The 20,648-nt window shown below is 49.9% G+C and overlaps 6 protein-coding genes across 6 annotated transcripts; 3 read left to right on the forward strand and 3 right to left on the reverse strand.

The window, feature by feature from the left end:
* Positions 1 to 27: 27 nt before the first annotated feature.
* On the forward strand, positions 28 to 1,372 carry VE01_05526 (uncharacterized protein; the record flags this gene model as incomplete). The annotated part of the gene is made up of 2 exons (XM_018274989.2): positions 28 to 998; positions 1,127 to 1,372. The coding sequence occupies exons 1-2, from the start codon at positions 699 to 701 to the stop codon at positions 1,370 to 1,372; spliced, it is 546 nt and encodes a 181-aa protein (XP_018130711.1). The 5' UTR covers positions 28 to 698.
* Positions 1,373 to 2,185: 813 nt separating this feature from the next.
* Positions 2,186 to 3,548, reverse strand: VE01_05527 (uncharacterized protein). The gene is made up of 3 exons (XM_018274990.2): positions 3,329 to 3,548; positions 2,444 to 3,196; positions 2,186 to 2,373 (listed from the first exon to the last, which is right to left on the reverse strand). Exons 2-3 carry the CDS (start codon positions 3,157 to 3,159, stop codon positions 2,328 to 2,330), a joined length of 762 nt encoding a protein of 253 aa, XP_018130710.1. The 5' UTR covers positions 3,160 to 3,196; positions 3,329 to 3,548; the 3' UTR covers positions 2,186 to 2,327.
* Positions 3,549 to 3,854: 306 nt separating this feature from the next.
* VE01_05528 (uncharacterized protein) lies at positions 3,855 to 6,529 on the reverse strand. Its single transcript, XM_018274991.2, has one exon. It carries the CDS (start codon positions 5,993 to 5,995, stop codon positions 4,415 to 4,417), a length of 1,581 nt encoding a protein of 526 aa, XP_018130607.1. The 5' UTR covers positions 5,996 to 6,529; the 3' UTR covers positions 3,855 to 4,414.
* Positions 6,204 to 8,856, forward strand: VE01_05529 (uncharacterized protein). The gene is made up of 2 exons (XM_018274992.2): positions 6,204 to 8,708; positions 8,760 to 8,856. Exon 1 carries the CDS (start codon positions 6,673 to 6,675, stop codon positions 8,341 to 8,343), a length of 1,671 nt encoding a protein of 556 aa, XP_018130609.1. The 5' UTR covers positions 6,204 to 6,672; the 3' UTR covers positions 8,344 to 8,708; positions 8,760 to 8,856.
* A 4,006-nt stretch (positions 8,857 to 12,862) lies between these two features.
* Positions 12,863 to 15,317, reverse strand: MFSD11 (DUF895 domain membrane protein). Its single transcript, XM_018274993.2, has 4 exons — positions 14,402 to 15,317; positions 14,009 to 14,323; positions 13,307 to 13,929; positions 12,863 to 13,238 (listed from the first exon to the last, which is right to left on the reverse strand). Exons 1-4 carry the CDS (start codon positions 14,693 to 14,695, stop codon positions 12,944 to 12,946), a joined length of 1,527 nt encoding a protein of 508 aa, XP_018130587.1. The 5' UTR covers positions 14,696 to 15,317; the 3' UTR covers positions 12,863 to 12,943.
* A 1,297-nt stretch (positions 15,318 to 16,614) lies between these two features.
* VE01_05531 (uncharacterized protein) lies at positions 16,615 to 20,647 on the forward strand. Its single transcript, XM_018274994.2, has 2 exons — positions 16,615 to 16,760; positions 16,825 to 20,647. Exons 1-2 carry the CDS (start codon positions 16,671 to 16,673, stop codon positions 20,539 to 20,541), a joined length of 3,807 nt encoding a protein of 1,268 aa, XP_018130588.1. The 5' UTR covers positions 16,615 to 16,670; the 3' UTR covers positions 20,542 to 20,647.
* Position 20,648: the final 1 nt, after the last annotated feature.

The following is a 20,648-nucleotide window of genomic DNA, read 5'->3' on the forward strand; positions in this document are numbered from 1 at the left end:
ACACAGAAGAAACAAGGCTCGGGGTAACTTACATGCTGGCGGATCGGAATATCCTTGCTTCCGAAGAGCTTATCGATTGTAAGAAATCAGGTCCGTGCGTTGATACTGAGGGTACGCTATAAAGCCTACCTCAGCCTTGTCGAGGGGTAAACAAATGAAGAAGAAGAAAGTTGAGATCGATGAAAGATTGATGAAACAACAGCCACCAACGTCGCTGATGAAGAGAAGTTGAAGGTTGAAAAAAACAAGAAGGAAGGAAAAGAGAGAAGAAGAAGGTGCAAAAGGGTGGTAAACAAAGAACACACCTCGCCTCGCCCGCTACGCACGCTTCGCGTTTGAACTGGCCCCGACTGCTTTAGGACGTACTCTTTCCGCCAGATTCCGGCGTGGGTCCGTTTGGTGGTCACACGCACGCCGAGAAGAGGGTATATCGGAGTCTCAGGCCGAGGAGGCGGACAGAGCGGCAACTAAGGCGGCAGCTGACCTATCCACGGAACTATTTGGAAGAATTCCCCCACGCCGCATACACACGCCCTCCTATCTATCCACGGATTTATTTGGACGAAACCTCTCACGCCGTCCTATCTATCCACGGGACAATTTGGACGAATTCTCCCACGCCGAGTTCACACACACAGAACAATTTGGACAACACCCCCCAGGCCTCACATTCGCACACACACCCACGCACCACCACCATGCCACCACCCACCGAATCCACCATCCTAACCTCCTTCCTCCTCCCCCCCTCCCCCCTCCCCATCATCCTCCCGCCCAGCGCCTTCACCGCCCTCTTCCCCCCCTCCACCCCCGCATCATCCATATCACACCTCTACCGTCTCCTCAGCCACCAGCGCGCTCTGCTTTCCGATGCGGTGAGGGCGGATATCGAGGATGAGGTCAGGAGGGGGGTGGTGCAACGGAGGGCGGTGGTGAGGAGTAGGAGGGAGGGGGAGAGGGCGGGGGGGGAGGAGGAGGAGGTCGGGATTGAAAGGGCTGTAAGTCTTATATTCGCTATCTGCCACTACCACTACCACTATCACCATCACCATCCTATTCCACCCACCTTTCACCCCCCACCACTCCCCTCTCCGTTGAAGAAGAAACAAACTAACCCCCCCCCCAGCTCTCCTCAACAAACCCCTCCCCCCTCCACCACCCCCGCCACCACACTCTTCGCACCATCCTCCCCACTCTCGACACCGCAACCGAGGACATCGAGACCGAAGTCGCCCTACTCGAGCTCGAAGCCGAGACGCTGCTGGCGGAGATCAGGAATACAGTTGGTGGATTGAGCGATCTCAGGTATGGGAAGTTTAGGAATCAGGAGGTGGGGGAGGGTGTTAGGGGGGCGTTGGAGGGGGGGAGTTAGATGAGGGGGATGTAGTTGTGTTGTGTTTGTGGGAATGGGAAAGGGGGGTTGGTGTTGGATGGTATGGAGACGGAGGATATGGCTGTGATGAACTGCAGGGAGTAATTGGGTGTATAGGCGTGGATCAATACCTGGCAGGTCGTGCTTACTGGTATGGGGAAATGGGAATATTTACAAGATCAATTTGAAGCTGTTGTGGAATAACTAACGAGAGAATCAATAGCTCAGACCAGAACGCGGTAGACTGAATTGACAGGAACGGGAAATAATAGCCAACTCGTCTAGTTATACCAAGGAAGTTGCGACGGAGTTTGCTTCGTAATCGTTCTTGCCATTTATAAAAAAAACGCTTCTTCCAAGGAACCTGCGACGGGGTTTTGCTTATGAAATCGTTGTTTCCTTCCCGCATATAAAGGTTGAAAATCTTCAAGGGAAGGTACGACTGAGCTTCCTTAGAAATCGTTCTTTCCATATACATATATATGGCCGAGGAGTTCCCAAGGGAAGCTGCGACTGAGTCTGCTTGGTTGGTAATCGTTCTTTCCATGTTGGCTGTGATGAAGACAGCGAGCTTGCATGTCGCCGAGACGAATTCTGGTCTTAAGTAGTAGCAATGAATGTATCACGATTGACAGACCCCACAGACGCAGAGAGTTCAGCAAGCTACATCACATAACACCGTCACACAAACGTCCTCGACCACCACAGTATATCTTCATCTGAAACAACACACACGCCCAAAACTCTGAAATTAAAAAGTATGATGATAACTACCACGCGAACTACACCCTTTACATGCCCGCCCCCCACCCCACCCTAATACAGTGGCTACCTGTGCCCGTGAAGTCGCGTCCCTGACCCTAATACCGCGTCTGTATAAAAGAGTTTTTAAAAAAATCGAAAAGAGCGAAGAAGGAAGGATCTGTCGAGTCGTTCGTCTCTGGATAGAGAGCATTTATCTGGCTGGTGCTGGTCCTGCGCGGGCTTGTTCGCGGCGGCTCCTGGGATTGGGTTAGTAACGAGAAGAAATTGGACAAACTTGCTGGGGTGGTAAAATAGAAGGGGACATACATCATAGTGCGCGAAGCGAAAGAGATCAAGATCATGAAAGCCCAGTTTGGCAGAATGTTGAAAGCCCAAATAACCCATCCGGTGGCGAGATCCAGACCGTACTGCTGGGCAGTGCCGTGGAATGGGTGAAAGTGTCCCTCATACGCCGGCCTCTCCTTCCAGCTCTTAGTAGCATGAAGCTTCACCATATCCGCCGCCGTAACAGTCGTAGTATTGAAGCCATGAATATGCACCTCCGTCCTCGCCGGCGGCTTATTAACCTCAAAGATATACATCAGCGGCGCCCCAGCCGTCCACGAATGACACAAAACAGGCTGGTGATCACAGTTAATCAACCCAAGATGCGGCGCCGTAGGATCCGCCTTGAACAACAACGCGCTCTCATTGAACGCCCGAGTCAGTCTCTCGCAGTTGCCCCAGCACGTCTTGTTGCCTGCCGTGAGGAGGACCCACCATTCCTCTGGCCCGGTGGAGGAGGGCGTCACGCTGTTGAGGAGGGTGGAGCGCCAGTTGTCGAGGGAGAGGATGTCGATGTTTGATCCGCCTGCCTTTGCGAGGGCGGCTTCGGCGGCGGAGAAGGTGTTGGTGTGCGGAATAAAGGAGTAGGCTTTGTTGAAGTAGTGGAGGGCGGTGTCCTGGAGTTGTTGGAGGGGGTCTTGGGTCTCGGCCACGGCGAGGAGGGGGAGGGCGAGGAGGGTGACGGCGGAGAATCGCATGGTTGCGGGTTGGTTGGTAGGTATTAAATGAAGGAAGCTGTTGGTGGAGGATTGATGTCAGTTATATGTTTACTCGGCCGGCGGCTGTGACGGGAATGGATGGAGATGGGGATAGATAGATAGCTTGTCAGGCGCGTCTGATCTGAGACATGTTGACGTATTGACATACCTTGAGGGTAGATTAGAAAAGTAATACAAACAACAACAACAACCTCTCACAATTAGATAAATAAAATAAAAAGGGGGTTGAAGGTTGAATGAAGCTGGAGAGAAATATAGAAATTCTCTAGTTAAGTTAAGATGAGAAGAAGCTCCTCCTTCGGGTCTCACTGGGGGGGACGTGCTTTTTGGGTCTTTAGGGGAGGCGGATAGGCCAAAGTGGATGAGGTGGAAGAGCACAGAAGGACTGGAAGAACCGCGTTTCTTACCCGTTCTCTGTCCTTTCCTCATTTCAGGCGATTGAGGGGAGCTGATTGGCTGGGAGAGCTGTTCCCCCACAAATTCGCTAATTTACCCGGAATGCGACTAGTGGCTATAAGTGGAGTATGGGGAGATAGATGGAGATAAGGTGGGTTGGATGACAGAACACGTGGAAGTTGACGTATAGAGCACGTGTTTTTAGAGGAGATTTTTGTTTTTACGGTGATATATAGGGTGATGTATACACTTTAATACTCTAGTACTATGACATTTAGGTGAGAATTAGAATCGTTATATTAGATTATATAAGATGTTTATAAGTTTATGGAAGATTGTGGTGTCGGAGCTGCTGTTTTCAGGTGACATTAGTTGCTGCTTTACCCAGCCCTATACACCTAAAAGTTTGTCACGTGCCTAAGATTCCACTTGCTAATTGTTTGAGCGAAGACGCCGTACCTAAATTTTAAAATCCAAGACCCGCTGTCTGGTCTCTACCTAGAGCCTCAAACATCCCCTTAGGCAACCCGACCCGAGCAGGTAGTCGATCTAATAGGTGCTTACCATCGACGGCATTGATACTGTGGGACTACCATGCAGCCAGGTCCCTGCAGCTATTCGCAACTTTGGAAACATATTGCGCCTCTTCTAGTCACTTTCAACCAAACAGCTTCCCCAGGGTAGTTTTAATACGGTCGCGCTCATGCGTTCTTTAAACATTCACTGCCGGCCTCAGGACTTCGAACATTAATGTTATGCTAGTCCCCGCTAGCGTTCCTCGCTCTTCCATCTGCTGATTATCCTTCAGTTGTTCCCTGTTTTCTCATGTCTATGATAATTATTTTCGAGCATCAAGTCGAGGTTCATGCGACAGCGCATTGACGATCTCCTCTAGAGGATCTAATACCTCTTGCAGGAACTCGGCATCCGTAACAATGTGATCGCCCTTCAAATTAAGACACCAGGCAACCAGGTCCTGGTATCTCTCTCCAGTTCTTGCACCTAATAGTGGAACAGTCTCTGACAGTTCGTTAGCCCAGCCAGACGGGTCGGCAAGTGTTATATCCCTAGCTATCTCTCTAAGCGGTTCCCAGAAGCCCACTTCAAGAAGTACCACGCCAAGACTATATATATCATACGTTCTGATATATCTCGGGCTGCTCTTTCCTTGAAGCCTCTCGGGGTGCTGGAAAACATCGAAATCCCAAACAGATCTTACTTCCGTATTTTCTTTGATTGCACCTTCCTTGGTCGTTAATGCTTCGCTCCCGCGTATCAGGTCAAAGCCCATGAGGTACGTGTCGTCAAAATCGGGCATGACTTCCCCATGGGGCAGAGTCGACCGTCGGAGAGCCACGACGCTAGAGGATGTGATGTTCTTGTGGAGGAAACCTGCGGTATGGAGGAAGAAGACTGCTTCAGCAATTTTATGGGCAAGTTTGAGGCGATCGTCGAGAGGAGAATCGACCTCTGGGAACGGGTCTCCGCTGATCATCGCTTCTAGGGTCATCATCGACATAGTAGGGTATGGCGGTTTTTGGGCAAAGAGGAACTGATTGCTGTCTGCATGATAGAAGTAAAATTCAACCTTGAGCAACCTGATGTCCGCAGCTGGGTCCAGGCAGTTAAGTGCGGCGGCCAGTTCACCCATCTCATAGGCCATGCTGTGGAAATTAGGCGTCCCTGGAATCCTTCCTGGAGGAACCCTCCGGCTAGCAAAGATGATCTGCTCAGTGCCGTACTGGAGAGGCTGCAAGGAGACATCGCCCCTGCGCGTGACCAAAGAGGCAAGTTCGACTGAGTCCTCCAGCAACATATCCCTAACCCGCGTCTGCTTGGCATTTGAAGCAAGATAAAGGAATTCCTTCAGCCGGTTGTTGGATCTTACTACTGCAGGGAGTCTGGCCTCGTCTCCAGCAGAGGCAGCGGGGATGATATTTCTAAGCTCTTTGGGGAGACCTAGCAACCGCACGTCGAAGCGCCTAGTCCATTCGAACATCTCCTTCTCCATCTCTTTCAAATCTGACCGTCTCGCAATCCACGCCGCGTGTCTGATGCTGTCGTGCAGCCACCCCTTCCGCTCAATCTTCCATAGAGTCTTTTGTACCTTGCCTACAAACCCGTCGAGGTAAATCGCGGTCTGCTCGAGTAGCGCTGCATCTTCAGGCGCCAGTTGTTGGCTTGCTTTCACAGCCCCCCTCTGGGCGAAGTAGTCGCTGAGTACTTGTAATACCCGGATGTCCCAGTCGAAACGAGTCTTCAGGGATTTCGCCTCATCTGAGTAGGCACTACATGCGTCAAGAAACCGGAGAATAAGGCCACCTGATGTAATGACAGTTGTGAACACTTCCATGATATAAATACCTTTTAGTCCGGTCTTGATTTTTAGGCGTGAATCCGTAGTAGGTGACTTGCCCATAAGTGCGGAGATGGCTGTATTTCAATCATCCACAGCATGGACTAATTATGCAGCTCATCCTCGTAGGTGATCCTCCATAGCCACTTCCTCTATATTTTTAGCCTTTATAACCAATCACTGGTTTACGCGCCAGGATTGTATGCTGGGCGGCCTGTAAAAGAGTTATAGCGGCAGTTGAATCTCCGCTTTTCATGTAGCTAGGCGGAGCCTGTGACGAAATCCGGATTCAGGAAGGGCATCGCACCTCTTAGTAAAAGCGTCGCTGGGTCTTCCCTTCGGATTTCTCTTCGTCGCAATCTTAGTCCTATGGAAAGAAAGCAATATTGCTTTGAAGAATTGTGGCTGCAGCCAGGCTGCAGGAACCAGGCTCTGCCAGTTGTGTCATGGTACCACCGTAAACGCTGGGTATGCTCCCATTCCGGGCAATTGAGAGCCAGACATTGAGCAACCTGGAGAGCGTCTAGCCCAGCTACGTGGCAACGAAAACAAGTAGATCCTGATCCTCACAAGGCCTCACCCGCCGTGATCTAGTCGTTCCTGCTTATGCTGTACCACTCTGGCAGCTAAGCGAGGCTAAGGAAACCTGTCAGCCGACTGCCCGCTTCAGAAGCTGCTGGGTATTACCCTGTCCCACAGAATTTCAACTTCACCTAACTGAACAGGTCACAACTTCATTAATGTTTGCCACGACGACCAGTTTCCCCAAAGACCTTGTGCACCATGTTTACACAAGAGACGAAGACCTTCCATTTACACATGATGGCAACGATGCATTCATTGCCAACAGCCGCAACGTCGACAGGGTCAAAAGAACCTCTGGCTCTGACGGGGGTCTACTGTATGCCCGGAAAACCCTTACAATCGATGAGCGAGGTAAAGAAGGCCCAGTGGCTAAACGAAAACTCCTCGAGGAAGCAAAAACTCTCCTCCAAGCTCGCCATGGCCACGTCGTGAAACTTATCGAGACGTACTTTTTTGTGTCCGAGCATTATACCCGTTTCGCAATCGTCATGGAGCGTGCAGATGCGAATCTGGACGTTTATCTTACTCACAGGACGAGTCTCAAGAAAATTAGTCAATTAGCGGGATGGTTTGGATGCCTAGTAGGCGTCACTTCCCATATACATGGGTTGGGCATACGACACAGGGACATTAAGCCCTCGAATATCCTAATCAAGGGTAAACGAGTCCTCTTGGCAGATTTTGGCATATCAAAAATGGGCCTTGGTAAAACGATGCCAACGACGATACCTGCGTTTGCTCGTGAGAGGACAAAGGATTATTGCGCTCCCGAGGTAGAAGATGGAAGCACCCGCGGTCGGTCAGCGGACATCTTCTCCTTAGGGGCAGTGTTTCTCGAAATGCTTATAGCTCATTCCTATTATCCAGAGCGTCAAAGTCTTGATGACAAATTAACGTCAGACGGCCATCGTTCTTACGCCAGATCTGTTGATCAGGTGCACCAGTTTATGGACAGAATAGAGCGAGAGTTGCGACCGGACAAGTGGTTCCTCAAAGTTATCTCACACTGTCGGGCGATGTTACACGTGGAGCGAGATCAACGGCCGTTAGCCGATGAGTTAAATTTGGCTTGGCTGAGCCTGCAGCCCTCAGATCTCCCGCTGGCTCCTTGCACATGTTTTAGGGGTGTAGACGTATCGGACGACAACAAGCTAGTTGAGCTATGTAGGACTGGTTCACTAGAACAAGTGGAAGCCTACCTCGCTAGTGGACGAGACCCGAATACCTTAGGAGCGATACATCAAGCCTCTGCCCGTGGCTGTGGGAAAATTGTGCAGAGTTTGCTACTGCATAAGGCTGATGTCAACCTAAGGGACTGTAGCGGGCAGACGGCACTTCATTGTGCCGCTGGATATGGGCACACGGAGGTGGTTGGAATGTTACTAGAGAAGGGGGCCGATGTTCAGCTAAAGGATGACGAGGGACAGACAGTGCTTCATTGTGCGGCTGGACAGGGGCATCGGAGCGTGGTTGAATTATTACTAAGCAAGAATGTTGATAATCAGGCAACGGACGCAGAGGGACGGACTGCACTTCACTTTGCGGCTAGAAGGGGACACGGCGACGTGGTTAGAATGCTGTTAAGCGGAGGCGCCCACACTGAAGTAATGGATGCTAAAGGGCGGACAGCACTTCATTTCGCGGCTGGATATGGGTCTGAAAAAGTGGTCGAAATGCTTCTGAAGGCTGTAGACAAATATGTCATTGACGCACAAGATGTAGACGGACAAACGGCGCTTCACTTTGCGGCTAGAGGAAAGCAAGCTAGAGGGAAGTACGACGCAGTAAGAAAAATGCTAATAGAAAAGGGGGCCGATCCACGCTAAAGGATTGCAGTGGACGGACAGCGTGTTGGCATGGAGAGTGATGACAGCACACTGATGTCCCAGGGAAGGTACGCGGGAGAGAACCGCACTATGCGCTTAACGTACCTGATGAGTTGCATTTGATAACGGCATGCGGACTGTAAAAACGCCCGCTTATGGAAGTCCTCGCTCGATTGACCTTCTAGGGCTTTTTCCTAATCGCGGAATGTAGTATTTTAGATGCATTCCATCTCTGATTCTGGTATATCAAGTGGAACTCTTGTGAAATCGTTACTTAGTTTCTATTGCATCGTTTGGCTTGGTTCTAGTCGCTCTAATTTGCTACTTAGGCGATAAATAAGACTGACTTCATTACGTCTCTATCTGTGAGTAGGAAACAATGACCACCTCGATATCTTTTCTAATGAATCCAACAGATAGATAATGAAGTGGCCCTTGTGTAGACAGTATAGATGTTTCCTTTGCAATATATTGCATTAAAGAAGGCTTAACAATTGAAACCTTTATCTCTGGCTTCATCCGCGGAAAGCGAATCGGTTTTTAATGACCCTATGCTGATTTAATGAATGCGCTACGTTTCCCTCAATGCTGTGCGTCCGGCGTAGTGATTTTCTATGCATAAAATTCTAGTCGAGTAGGTTGAGAATAATAGTAACAGAGTTAAAATAAAAACGAGGTAAATAGCTGTAAAATATTCCACTACTTTGCGTAGTATATAAGGTTGATTCCGTGAATTCGCCCTATGCCTATTTCCCTACCCTGGTGATCTTGTAGTGCTAAGACGACGGTCTCACAACCTATAAGTTTTCCTTTGTTCGTTTCCGTGGCTAAATAAACATGACATACACAGTGAAAAGCGAGTGTGCTTGCTCGCACACTTGCTGAATAATATTTTCCAACTCAAATTTGGAAATATAGCCCCACGATCTACTAGTCGTCTTGCACAGTGGGTTACATTGGGAAGGCCTCATTCCGGGCGACTATGGCCCTCTCGATACCCTGGTGTATTTGATCCTGATCCGTTCTCTCAGCCAGCTCAGAGCAATTTGGAGAAGGTGGTCGAGCTTGAACAGGGAATGTCAAAAATTAGTTATATCAGGCTGTTCATGACCTCTTACCTTTTAAGATCGAATGAGTGCCTCAAAACGAAGGTGATCGGCAACAACCTGCAACACAAGGATGGTCGCGGCCGAGATGGCCTTCGGGAGAAATCTCCGCTTCGATCTCAAATCGGCCTTGCTCTTGAAGAATCTAGACTAAGGCAGACGTCGCTGCTAGTACCTGTAACTCGCAACGTTGCAAAATGTGCTGCGCAGAGTCTACGAAGGGCCGGCCACTGCAAGGCATTTTTGCGATAGGCTAGGTCGTGTGCAAGGCACTGTCAAGGCAGACTACATATGCTGCAGTCGCAAGAGAGGGACAGTCAGGGGGGGGAGTGGCCCTTTTATAGAACTCGAAAGCGGCGACAGGCACTTCCACGCGCGTTCCCCAATTAAGCGGGCGCCAAAACCTAGGAGGTTGAACACCACGATCTAGATTATAGGAGATAAGAGAGAGTACGTGTTAAAGTAGTTAGGAAATTATTTGGCTAAGTAGTCTATAGTGTTAGGGTTAGAATACTTATATATATAAAGAGGTATTATATTTAATTATTATAGATAGTTAAAGTATTTTTACGCAATGTGCGGCACGGATACCAATATACCCGTGGTATCCGGGTATATCCTCGAGTATATACCTACCCGGCGATATTTTGGGAGTATCTAGAGTATCTGGATACTCTCGAGTATATATCTAGATACTTGCTAAGAGTTGCTAAGCCTAGCTAAGGCTTCATTTTACAGACGTCATCTCAACGTTATGCTTAAACTATAGCCTTATAAGCATACTAATACCCTTAATATCTAGTTGTTACTTAGGCTATTTAGTAATTCTAGTAAACACTATAGCTTTAGAATAACGTATTTCACGGGCGAGCTGGTCACACGGGCGAGCTGGTCACCAAAACACCAAAATTTGACTATTACTACTACTACTACACCACTACCCTACATAATAACCCTTATTCGATCGTAATTAATTCCTGGCGCCTCTCGCACGTACGGGTATTATGTCCTATTTTCTCACATCGGCCACAGCGCTTCTGTCGGCCTATAGAACCCATCTGCCGAGTAGTCTCACTTGCTACCTCCGTACGGACTTGAGCTTCAACCTCAGCACTTTGAAGTATATCCTCTGCGTCTCGAACGGAAAGGCTTCCCCCTTGCATTATACGTCTCTTACGCTTCCTATCCCTCCTCTTTTTCTGTTCATTTGCAGCTTATAGAGCCTTAACTTCTGCCTTAAGTAGAACAGCAGAATGCATCATCATTTCTGCCCCTTTAACAAGGCAGCTAATAGCATCATTAATTGAGGTAGGAGAGCTATTCTGATGTCGTACGATGCAGTTCTTAATGTGCTCTGTCTGAAAGTTTAGCTCCCGTATAGTTTAGGGAGTCTTTGAAGTCCAATTGTTACTCTTAACTATAGGAGGAGTTGGAGTTCTTAAGTGTAGATTCAAGTAAGAGAGGACAATCTGTAGCTCGTACGGAACTAGCCCTATAGCTCGGAATCCGCTCTTAATGTTCTGCTCTGTAAATGTAGCTTTAAATGCTTCTTTAAATGTAGAGAGAAACTCAAGCTTCGTGATATGATTTAGCCTGTTCCGTATGAAGGTTTTAATCTAACGTCCGTACGAAAGCTTTAGTGGAGTAAAGCAGCTAACGTTAAGTGGTTGAAGAATGTGCGATGAGTGTAGTGGCATATAGAGGGTAATTATCTTCCGTTCTATGCAGTAGTGTTGAAATTGAGCTAAGAGGTAGCTCTTATGTCCGTCGAGAATAAGAAGGCGATAGGTTCTGATCGAACGACTATTTGTATGTCGATTGAAGTGTTGAATCTACTTATACCTAATTAAATTTAAAGTCCACCCATTCTCACTTAGTGTAATCACCTAATCGTCTAGTAATCCCAACTCCTTATACTAAGCTGAGAGGTAATTCTGTGCCTTAAAAATGATAAACGGCAGGAGTGCCCATCCGTACGAATTAACACCTTAGATAATTGACACCCACTCTCTATTCCCTAGCTGTATAGTCTTTAGACGGCTCTTTGCTTCTAAGCTTGTGACTACCTTTACAGTAGCAATAACTCCCATTGCAAAACCTGCTTCATCAAAGTTGTAGATATCCTGCTCTAATATGCTATATTTTGTAACTGTGTTTCGTACGAGAGAGAACCACTCTTGAATTATCTTAGGATCTTCGCATTTTGCTCGCTTGTAGTCGTACCTCCGACTAAACTTTGATTTGATTTCCGTACGACGCTTTATAAAGCTAGTAGCCTAGTTTATCCTAACAGGGCTCTCGCCTCGTTCGGAGAGTAGAAGGTCTGCCATTTCTTGCACAGCTTGTAGCTAGGGTGGAAATCCGCGTGAATCTAGGTCGAGGATATACTGAACAAGAGCTGACTCTTCGTACAGAGTTAATTTTCGTGAGTTAGGGGTAGAGTTGCGTCGACAAGTAACACCGTTAAGTCGCGTCCGTAGCGACTCAAATGGGACGTCGTACGACATTGCAGCAGCTCGAATACTCTTAATATTGCCTTCTTTAAGTGCTTTAATAGCAAGAATAATTCTACCCTCTTAATTAGAGGATTGGGCTTGTGTTGGTTGTGGCATGTTAACTCTTGTTAAGTTGACGCGTTTTGGTGTTTTGGTGACTAGCTCGCCCGTGTGACCAGCTCGCCCGTGAAATACGTTAAGGATTTAGTAATATTATAATATTATTATAAAAAAGTAAAATAGGTTATTACTACCTGTAACATTTACTTTACTTTACTTATAGAATTATATATAAGAGGCTAATAGTAATAGTAATAATGTTAATAATAAAGTAAATAAATAGGTATAGGGAGTATTGGGAGTATAGGGAGTATAGGGAGTATAGGGAGTATATAGGGTATAGGGTTAGGTCAGTTAAGGTATCTTAAAAGCTTCATTTGTATATGCTTCTATTTAGCCTCATGTATCCGGATATATACCCTACTCTACCCGTGAGATCTTGGCCGGATACATACCCTACCCGTCGACATTACGGATACTACCTGGATATGTATCCGCCGAACACTGTTTTTACGTGTTATTATTATAACTATAATCCTCGAGTTCCTCTTTTACTTTAACTCTTTTACTATAACTCTTTTACTATAACTCTTTTACTATAACTCTTTTACTATAACTCTTTTACTAGGAATTATACTAGATAGGGGTGGCTTTACTTAATTACTAACTTATAATTTTACTCTTTTATTAAAAAAGGACCCTTATAAAAGTAGTAGTATGCTAGATAGGGGTAGCTTCACCTAATTAGCAACTTGTAATTTTACTCTTTTACTGAAAAAGGTGCCTTATATAAATAAGTAGTAGAATTAAATAACTATATCTTGCGTCTACGTCAAACCACCTCTGATAACTAAACCCCCCTCTTCCCTCCCTATAATCCTCGCACTCTTAGCTTCCCGCCCAACGACTCCCCACCTACTTATTACGATGAGTCGCAATCTAAACATGGTTCTTCTCCGGATGCCCAGCTGGCAGCACATCCTCGATCGTCTCGCCCGTGTCGGCGAGATCGTGGTCCATGACGACGTGCTCCTTGATAGCATACAGAATGACGGGCGACGCAATGAGTAGCGACCCAGCCAGTAGCGCCCAGTTGCTGATCAGCTCGTTCATGTACGACGTCTTGTGCGAGTCCAGCGACCACATCACTGCCGCGCCCGCGGACTGGATGCCCTTGTAGAAGCCCACGAAGTTGGCCTGCTTGCGGCCCGAGTTCGAAAGCGCACCCATGTACCTAGGATAAGACTGTTAGTTGGCTGAATGCGGGCCTGCGGGGGGAGGAGGATGGGGGCAAGAACTCACCAGTACACGCAACACTGCCATGCGGCATCGTAGAAGCCGTAGAAGAAGTACAGGAACATGGGGCCTACGTAACCCGGTGTCGTCCAGTCCGTTGGCACGAAGCTATCCAACTTTACAGACGCGCGCGTGTAGTCTTTCTGGTACGCATAACCGCCGCCCCAGATGGCCATGGTGAGGGTGAGGAGCACGGCCAACGATGCCTTGGCGCGGGTCGGGCGGCTGAAGCGCTCGAGGTCAAGGGCGTAGCCGAAGATGAGCGCGCCGACGATCTGCGCCAGCCAGAACAGAAGGCCGTTGAGCGCCTTGGTGCGCGTGGAGAAGTGGGCGCCGTTGACCGAGTTCTGCTGGTACGTGGTGAACCAGTTGCTCGACCAGAACATGGGGAAGAGGAGCAGGATGTGCGGGTCCGACCGGATCGTCTCGTACAGGCCGATGAACTCGGACTGCCACGACGGGTTCTTCTTCAGCACTACCTTGGAGCCGTCATCGCGGATGATGTCGGTCGCGTTGCAGAGGAACATGCCAACCACGGCGCCCACAAACATGAGGACGATGAAGGCGATGTAGGTGCCGTCAGTGACGGTGACGTTGCCCTTCACATGGATGTTTTCGCCGAGGGGGATCTGAAAGACGTAGGCGGTTAGCTGGGATATGACCTGAGGGTTGGAGTTTTCTCGCAAATGACAGGAAAGGCACACGTACCAAGCTTCCAATCACACCGCCAAGGTTAAAGATCATCCAGAATATGGCAAACGATCGACCCTTCTCGGACTCCTTGGGATATGACAACATGATGGTTCCCTGAGCCGTCCATAGCAGGCCAGCACAGACACCCAGCAACGCACCGGCAAAGATGTTGAAGCCGCCAACGTTGGCATGCACCGAGGCCAGAAGACTGATGGAGTAGATACAGTATCCCAAGCCGCCAAAGGCCAATGTGAGCTTCACACCCAGCTTATTAACGAAGGAGCCGGCGAAGAAGCCGACGACGGCGAAAGTGCTGTAGAGCGCGATGAGCTAATATTGCGCAGCGCGTTAGATCAAGGCCCGTCACGTAGCATGGCTTGGAAAGGCATCGAGGTGGGGAGCACGTACCATATTATCCGCCAGCGTGGGGTCCTGCTTCCCTCCGCCACCCAAGCCGCCGAGCGCGTTGAACATGCCCGGGCAAAGAAAGCACACAAACGAGACGAGCAGCAGCTGGGCCCTAGGCGAGGCATACCACGGGATCACCAAGCCGCCGATTCGACGCTCCCTGTATTTCCAGCCGTCAGGTCGCGGTCCGGGTTGATCAACGGCAAGTTCAAAGCTGTCGACCGGATCGTGGTTTGACAGACGGCCACCCTCCCTCTCCTCGGTGGAGGCGCCCTTGGTTTCGGCGTCGGCCATTGTGATTGCGTTGAGCTGACTATGGTGAGTTGTAGAGTTGGAGCGGAGGTGGAGTGGTTGGAGAAAGAAGCTGGAGTAGAGATGAGAGAGCGCACCATGACTATCATATAGTCTCTATGCACCCCAGTAGCAAGGATGAAGACTAGGGGGTCCAGAAGAGGAAAGGCTTAAGATGGGGTGATGTGACAATGGTGGCAGTCTCACTAATGGTAGTATCACCTAGACTCCGCACACAACAGGATACCATCTAGGTTACTGTGGCATGGCTATGGAAAGGCTGTCAACAGTCCGATGGCTGTCAGCCGTTGGTCCGGCCGCAATCCGCCATGCCATCGCTTCGCAGATCCCCGGCTTTCCCGCGTCAGGGGGCACTAGCGGTGGGTAAGGATAGGGGGATGGGAGAATAGATAGTAGAGGTTATTTCGGTAGAGCGGGTTGCATTATCGTGTTACTCGCGTACAGATGGGGGGTGTGTTAGAGAGCAAATCATCGCGTGTTTACCATGTGATAAAGTATACTCTCACTCTCGTACTTTAGTATACCTCATATCTCCGTACAGAGAGTATGGTGATATTAGAAAGTGTAGGCGTTAAGACACGTTAAGACACATAATGGCCACGCTTCGCTTCGTATCTACAGTATAGAAGAGTTGTGTTTCTAGATCTAGAGTACCATCCATACATGCATGCATCGATCCCCTAAACTAGAAACTCTGGGGTTTGGGGTTGGGAAGCTATGGCCACGCTAGCAAGGTACAATACTGTAGCAATAGCTCTGTGCACGGCAAGGGAGTAACGTGTGATGAGCCGCCACTACGCTATCCTTGTCGCCCTTTCCTCCCCATCACCCTATTAATCGACCCTATTAATCGTAGGGAGAGGAGCAAAGCTGAAGAAGTCAAGATCGACGTAACGTTAGTTAGGGTGGCGCGTGTGTGGAAACTCTACTCTAGAGTAGAAAGTCCACAATAGAAGGCCCACAGTGCAGTGCAGTCCACAGTGTAAGTTCCACACACAGCGTAAGTTCATTTCTATTGGCTTGTATCAGTAGTTGCAGGCAACATAGTGGCGCAAAGTGGCGTAGGAGGGCGCGTCTAACTAGGGCGGAGGAAAGTAGGGCCGTGAGTTAGGGGGGGCAGTTAGATATGGTCGCGCGAGTAGCTTGAGGGAGGGCGGGGACAGACAGGACAGACAGGATAGACAGGATAATAGATAATAGACAGGATAGACAGGAGGATAATAGACAGGATAGACAGGATAATAGACAGGATAGACAGGATAGACAGGATAGTTACGGACATAGGAGTGGAGAATAGATATTGTACGGACCACCAGCCACCCAGCTCCAGCTACAGGGAGGGACCTCTGCCAGCTCGACCCAGCTACAAGCGTCACGTGGTCGTAACCAATTAGGCGCGGGGGCGATGCGGTACTAATACGGAGTAGGAGGTAGGCAAGTAAGAGGATTAACAAAGTCAGAGCCATTTCGGGTATTTAAGGAGACCGACCTAGAGAGTCACCCCTCTATTCTTTTTGTATCTTTCGTAAGACCTATAGGATAGAATCCAGCATCCCCTTAGACTCGTACTCCCATATGCAACTACTATGAGCTGGGTCCCTAAGTCCTTACACCCTTAGACGTACACTCCTATATACAACTACTATACCTCTAAATTACTTCCTTTTATTTCTTTTACATTTTTTAGTTATATAACTGTTTTCAGTTTACAACACTAGGTTATAGTCCTTTGCATATAACTACTATATTAATTTATATGTCATGTGACCTACTCGCTATGGCGCCAGGTTATGGTCGTTTCGCCGCATCACGTGCATCTTATCACCCTTATCGCCCACACTAGCTACGGCGGGGCCGGGAAAACTGCACAGCTTTTGTAGATTCTCACAAATTTCTTGAGACGCAGATAACGAGGGACCATCGATAATTCTCGATTTAGACAAAAAAGAGAGCAAGCATGGCTCAACCCACCGCCACGCCTCTCAATATGTCTCTCGAGGAGAAACTCGACAAGATTCGCATGCCCAAGCTGCAGAATCAGCAACAGGTATGTTTGGACCAAAGAACTGTACACCCTAGACAGCACACAGGCACTGACCGCAAATCTCTAGACCGGCGTTGTGCTCAAGGCAGTCGAGGACACCCTCAGAGACCAGAAAACCGATTTCACACCAACCGGCTACTTCGCCGCTCTCCTAGCCCTCCTACCCCAGGCCATCACCTCCAGCGGCGTCGTCAACAAGGAATTGGCCACCTCCGTCGTCTATCTTCTCGATGTCGTAACGCCCTTCGCGCCAGAGCCTCTCCTGCGCTCAAAATTCTTGCAAATCCTCACAAACATTGCGCCAGCCCTCTCATTACCCGAAGCCGATGCGCCGCTCCTCAGACCCTCGATTGGATGCCTCGAGTCCCTTCTCCTGGCCCAGGATGCCTCGGCGTGGGAGCTTTCTCAGACACAAATCGGACCCCGCCGCGCTATCGCTGGTCTCTTACAATTAGCCGTTGACCACCGCCCAAAGATCAGAAAGAAGGCCCAGGATGCGATTACGAAGGTGCTGAGGAACCCGCCACCAAGCCCTTCCAGCGATCACCCCGCAGCGGATATGTGCGCTGAGACGGCGCTGAAGAGCATGTCTGATTTGGCAGCGAAAGCTAGCCAAGCAAAGAAGCAGAGGAAGGGACAAGCCGACGCTGAACATGAGCCGGCTCTTATCCATTCGCTGCATTTGGTCAAGACAGTCGCAGCGGCTTCTGGAGGATGGCCTAGCAAGAAGATTGAGGCGCTTTGCGAAGTCCTCCTCAATATCTCCAAGTCTAGCAACGAGTACATGACCATGGCTGCGTTTGAGGTTTTCGAGATTATCTTCCAGGGAATGGCCGAGGACGAGGTTGCCTCTGCGAAACTCCCAAGACTCTTAGAGGTCATTTCCGAGCTGCGACCATCGCAGAACGACTCCCAGCTTCTCCCACCATGGATTGCTGTTATTTCCAGAGGATACGACGTCAGCGCTCAAATTAACCCCGACGAGACCTTTCAGCAGCTGCCTGAGTTATTCACCATGATTTCGGGCTTCATGGCTTCCGCATCACACAATATCCGGATTTCCGCATCGGAGTGCTTAATGTCCTTCATGGCGAACTGCGTACCCGATACCATTCTCCTTGAGCCGTCCATTTACGACGAGAAAGTCCTGGAGAAGCTGTCAAAGGCAGCAATCGACTTACTCAGCCTTAAATACCAAACAGCATGGATGGAGTCTTTCAACGTCTTTGGCGCCATGTTTGACAGCTTGAGATGGCGCTCTGACCCCATCCTGAGAGAGGTGGTCAAGACTGTTGGCGATCTTCGTGGCAACAACTCCTTCTCCGGAAAGAAGGAAGCCGACGAGGTTCTTGGCAAGGCGATCCGTGCTATGGGCCCCGAGGCCGTTCTGTCCATCTTGCCGCTCAACCTGGCAAAGCCAGTCCCTGGCCAGCCCGGAAGAGCTTGGATGTTCCCTATCCTCAGAGACTTTGTTAGCAACACCAAGCTCCAGCACTTCAGAGATGAGCTCTTGCCATTGAGCGAGGTCATGTTCCAGAGGGTGTTGGATAACGGTGATGCCGAGAGGACTATGGAGATTAAGATTTTCGATACCTTGGTGAAGCAGATCTGGGCTACCCTGCCTGGCTACTGTGACCTGCCATTGGATCTGACCGAGGCCATGGATCAAAAGTTCGCTGAGATCCTGTCTACTCTTCTTTACACTCAAGTGGACCTCCGATCTGATGTCTGCAAAGCACTGCAGACATTGGTCGAGTCGAACCAGGTTATTGCCGCAATTGAGGAGGAAGATGACTTGGTTCTCCAGTCCCGAGTCTCCAAGGCCGTGGCACAGAAGAACCTTGAGCACCTGTCTGGCTTTGCCGGCAACATGCTCGCTGTTCTCTTCAACGTCTACAGTCAGACGCTGCCACAGTTCAGAGGATACATCCTCAAGTGTATCAATGCCTATCTTAGCATTACCCCACCTGCCGAGCTGATGGAGACATTCCAGCGTGTTACCACTGCGCTCGAAGGTTCCCTCGCCGAGAGTGTTGCAAAGACCCAAGCTGAGAAGCAGAAGCAAAAGCAGCAAAACAACGAAGACAAGATGCCCCAGACAAGCCACACTCTTATGGATCTTGTTATCACCATCTCTGTATACCTTCCTCGCGAGAGCTTCATCACCCTTTTCAACATTTCCTCCCTCATTATCGTTAAGGACGATGACCCGCAACTCCAAAAGAAGGCATACAAGCTCATCCCAAGGCTCGCCGAGTCGGAAACCGGCAAGGCCGCCCTCCAAGAGCGCAGCGCTGAGCTGCAACAGCTCCTACTAAGCAGCTCCGAGAAGGTTTCCCCACCAGCGAAACGTGACCGCCTCACAGCCATCACAACACTCATCCCCTTCCTCCCCACCGACTCCCTCCACTTCATCCCCTCCATCCTCTCCGAAGTCGTCATCTCCTGCAAAGAGACCAACGAGCGCGCGCGCACTGCCGCCTTTGACCTCCTAATCCTCATGGGCGAGAAGATCGTCTCCTCCTCCGGCGCCACCATCCACAACAGCAAAGTCGCGCACATGCCCGACGACGCCCCCTCTGCCACCGCCAACCTCGAAGAGTACTTCACCATGGTCAGCGCCGGCCTCGCGGGTAGCACACCACACATGGTCTCCGCCTCCATCACCGCGCTCACCCGCATCCTGTACCACTTCCGCGAGCAGCTCAGCGCAGAGACCCTCACCGATCTCGTCCAGACAATGGACCTCTTCCTCACCTCCAACAACCGCGAGATTGTGCGCAGCGTCCTCGGTTTCGTAAAGGTCTGCGTCATCAGCTTGCCGCTCGCGCTCATGACGCCCCGCCTCGAGACTCTGATCCCCAACCTCATGGTCTGGAGCCACGAGCACAAGGCCCAGTTCAAAGCCAAGGTGAAGCACATCCTCGAGCGCATGATGCGCCGCTTCGGCGTCGACGTCGTCACCAAGTTCTGTCCCGAGGAGGACCGCAAGCTCATCGCCAACATCCGCAAGACGAAGGAGCGGAACAAGAGGCATAAGGATGCTGCTAAGGCGGCTGGCGAGGACGATGACGAGGATAAGCAGCAGCGCAAGGGCAGGTTCGAGAGCGAGTACGATGAGGCGCTGCAGGATAGCGATAGTGAGGGCTCGGATGTCTCGGATAATGAGGTGCTTGGTAAGAGCAGCAAGAAGCGTCGTGCTGAGGAGAAGGGCGGGAAGAGCTATATCGTTGAGGATGAGGAGGAGCCGCTTGATCTGCTGGATCGTAGGGCGCTGGCGAATATCTCTAGCACGAAGCCTTTGAGGCAGCGCGCTGCGGCTGGGAGGAAGGCTGCGAAGACGGATTTGGATGGGAAGTTGGTCTTTGGAGAGGATAGTGATGAGGATGATAAGATGGTCATTGATACTGGTGATAAGGATGAGGAGGGTGGAGTTGGAGCGTATGTCAACGCTCTTAAGGGCAGAGATGCCGCGCAGAGGGGTAGAGGTGGAAAGCTGAAGTTCAGCAATAAGAGGGATAAGAATGACGATGAAATGGACGTTGACGATGAAGATATCCAGCAGGTGAAGAAGCAGATTGGCGGTGACCGCAGGGATTCAAGGGGAGGTGGCCGAGGCCGCGGCGGAGACCGTGGTGGACGTGGTAGTGGACGCGGAGGATTCCCACAGAGGAGAGGCCTTGGAGAGGAGAAGAGGAGCGGGCCTTCTGGTGATGGTGGACGGGTTATGAAGAGCCCCAGGGGAAGGGGCGGCCGTGGTGGTGGCAGAGGTGGAAGGAGATAGGTGTAGATGATGACGGTGCTTTTAGTTATGCTGGGAAAAATATCAAGGGTTCTTATGATGCTTATATGTAGAAATTATCTATATTTTAAATTGATCGAACTCAATGG

The sequence above is a fragment of the Pseudogymnoascus verrucosus genome (genome assembly GCF_001662655.1).
Source record: "Pseudogymnoascus verrucosus strain UAMH 10579 unplaced genomic scaffold scaffold_20, whole genome shotgun sequence".
NCBI lineage: Eukaryota > Fungi > Ascomycota > Leotiomycetes > Thelebolales > Thelebolaceae > Pseudogymnoascus > Pseudogymnoascus verrucosus.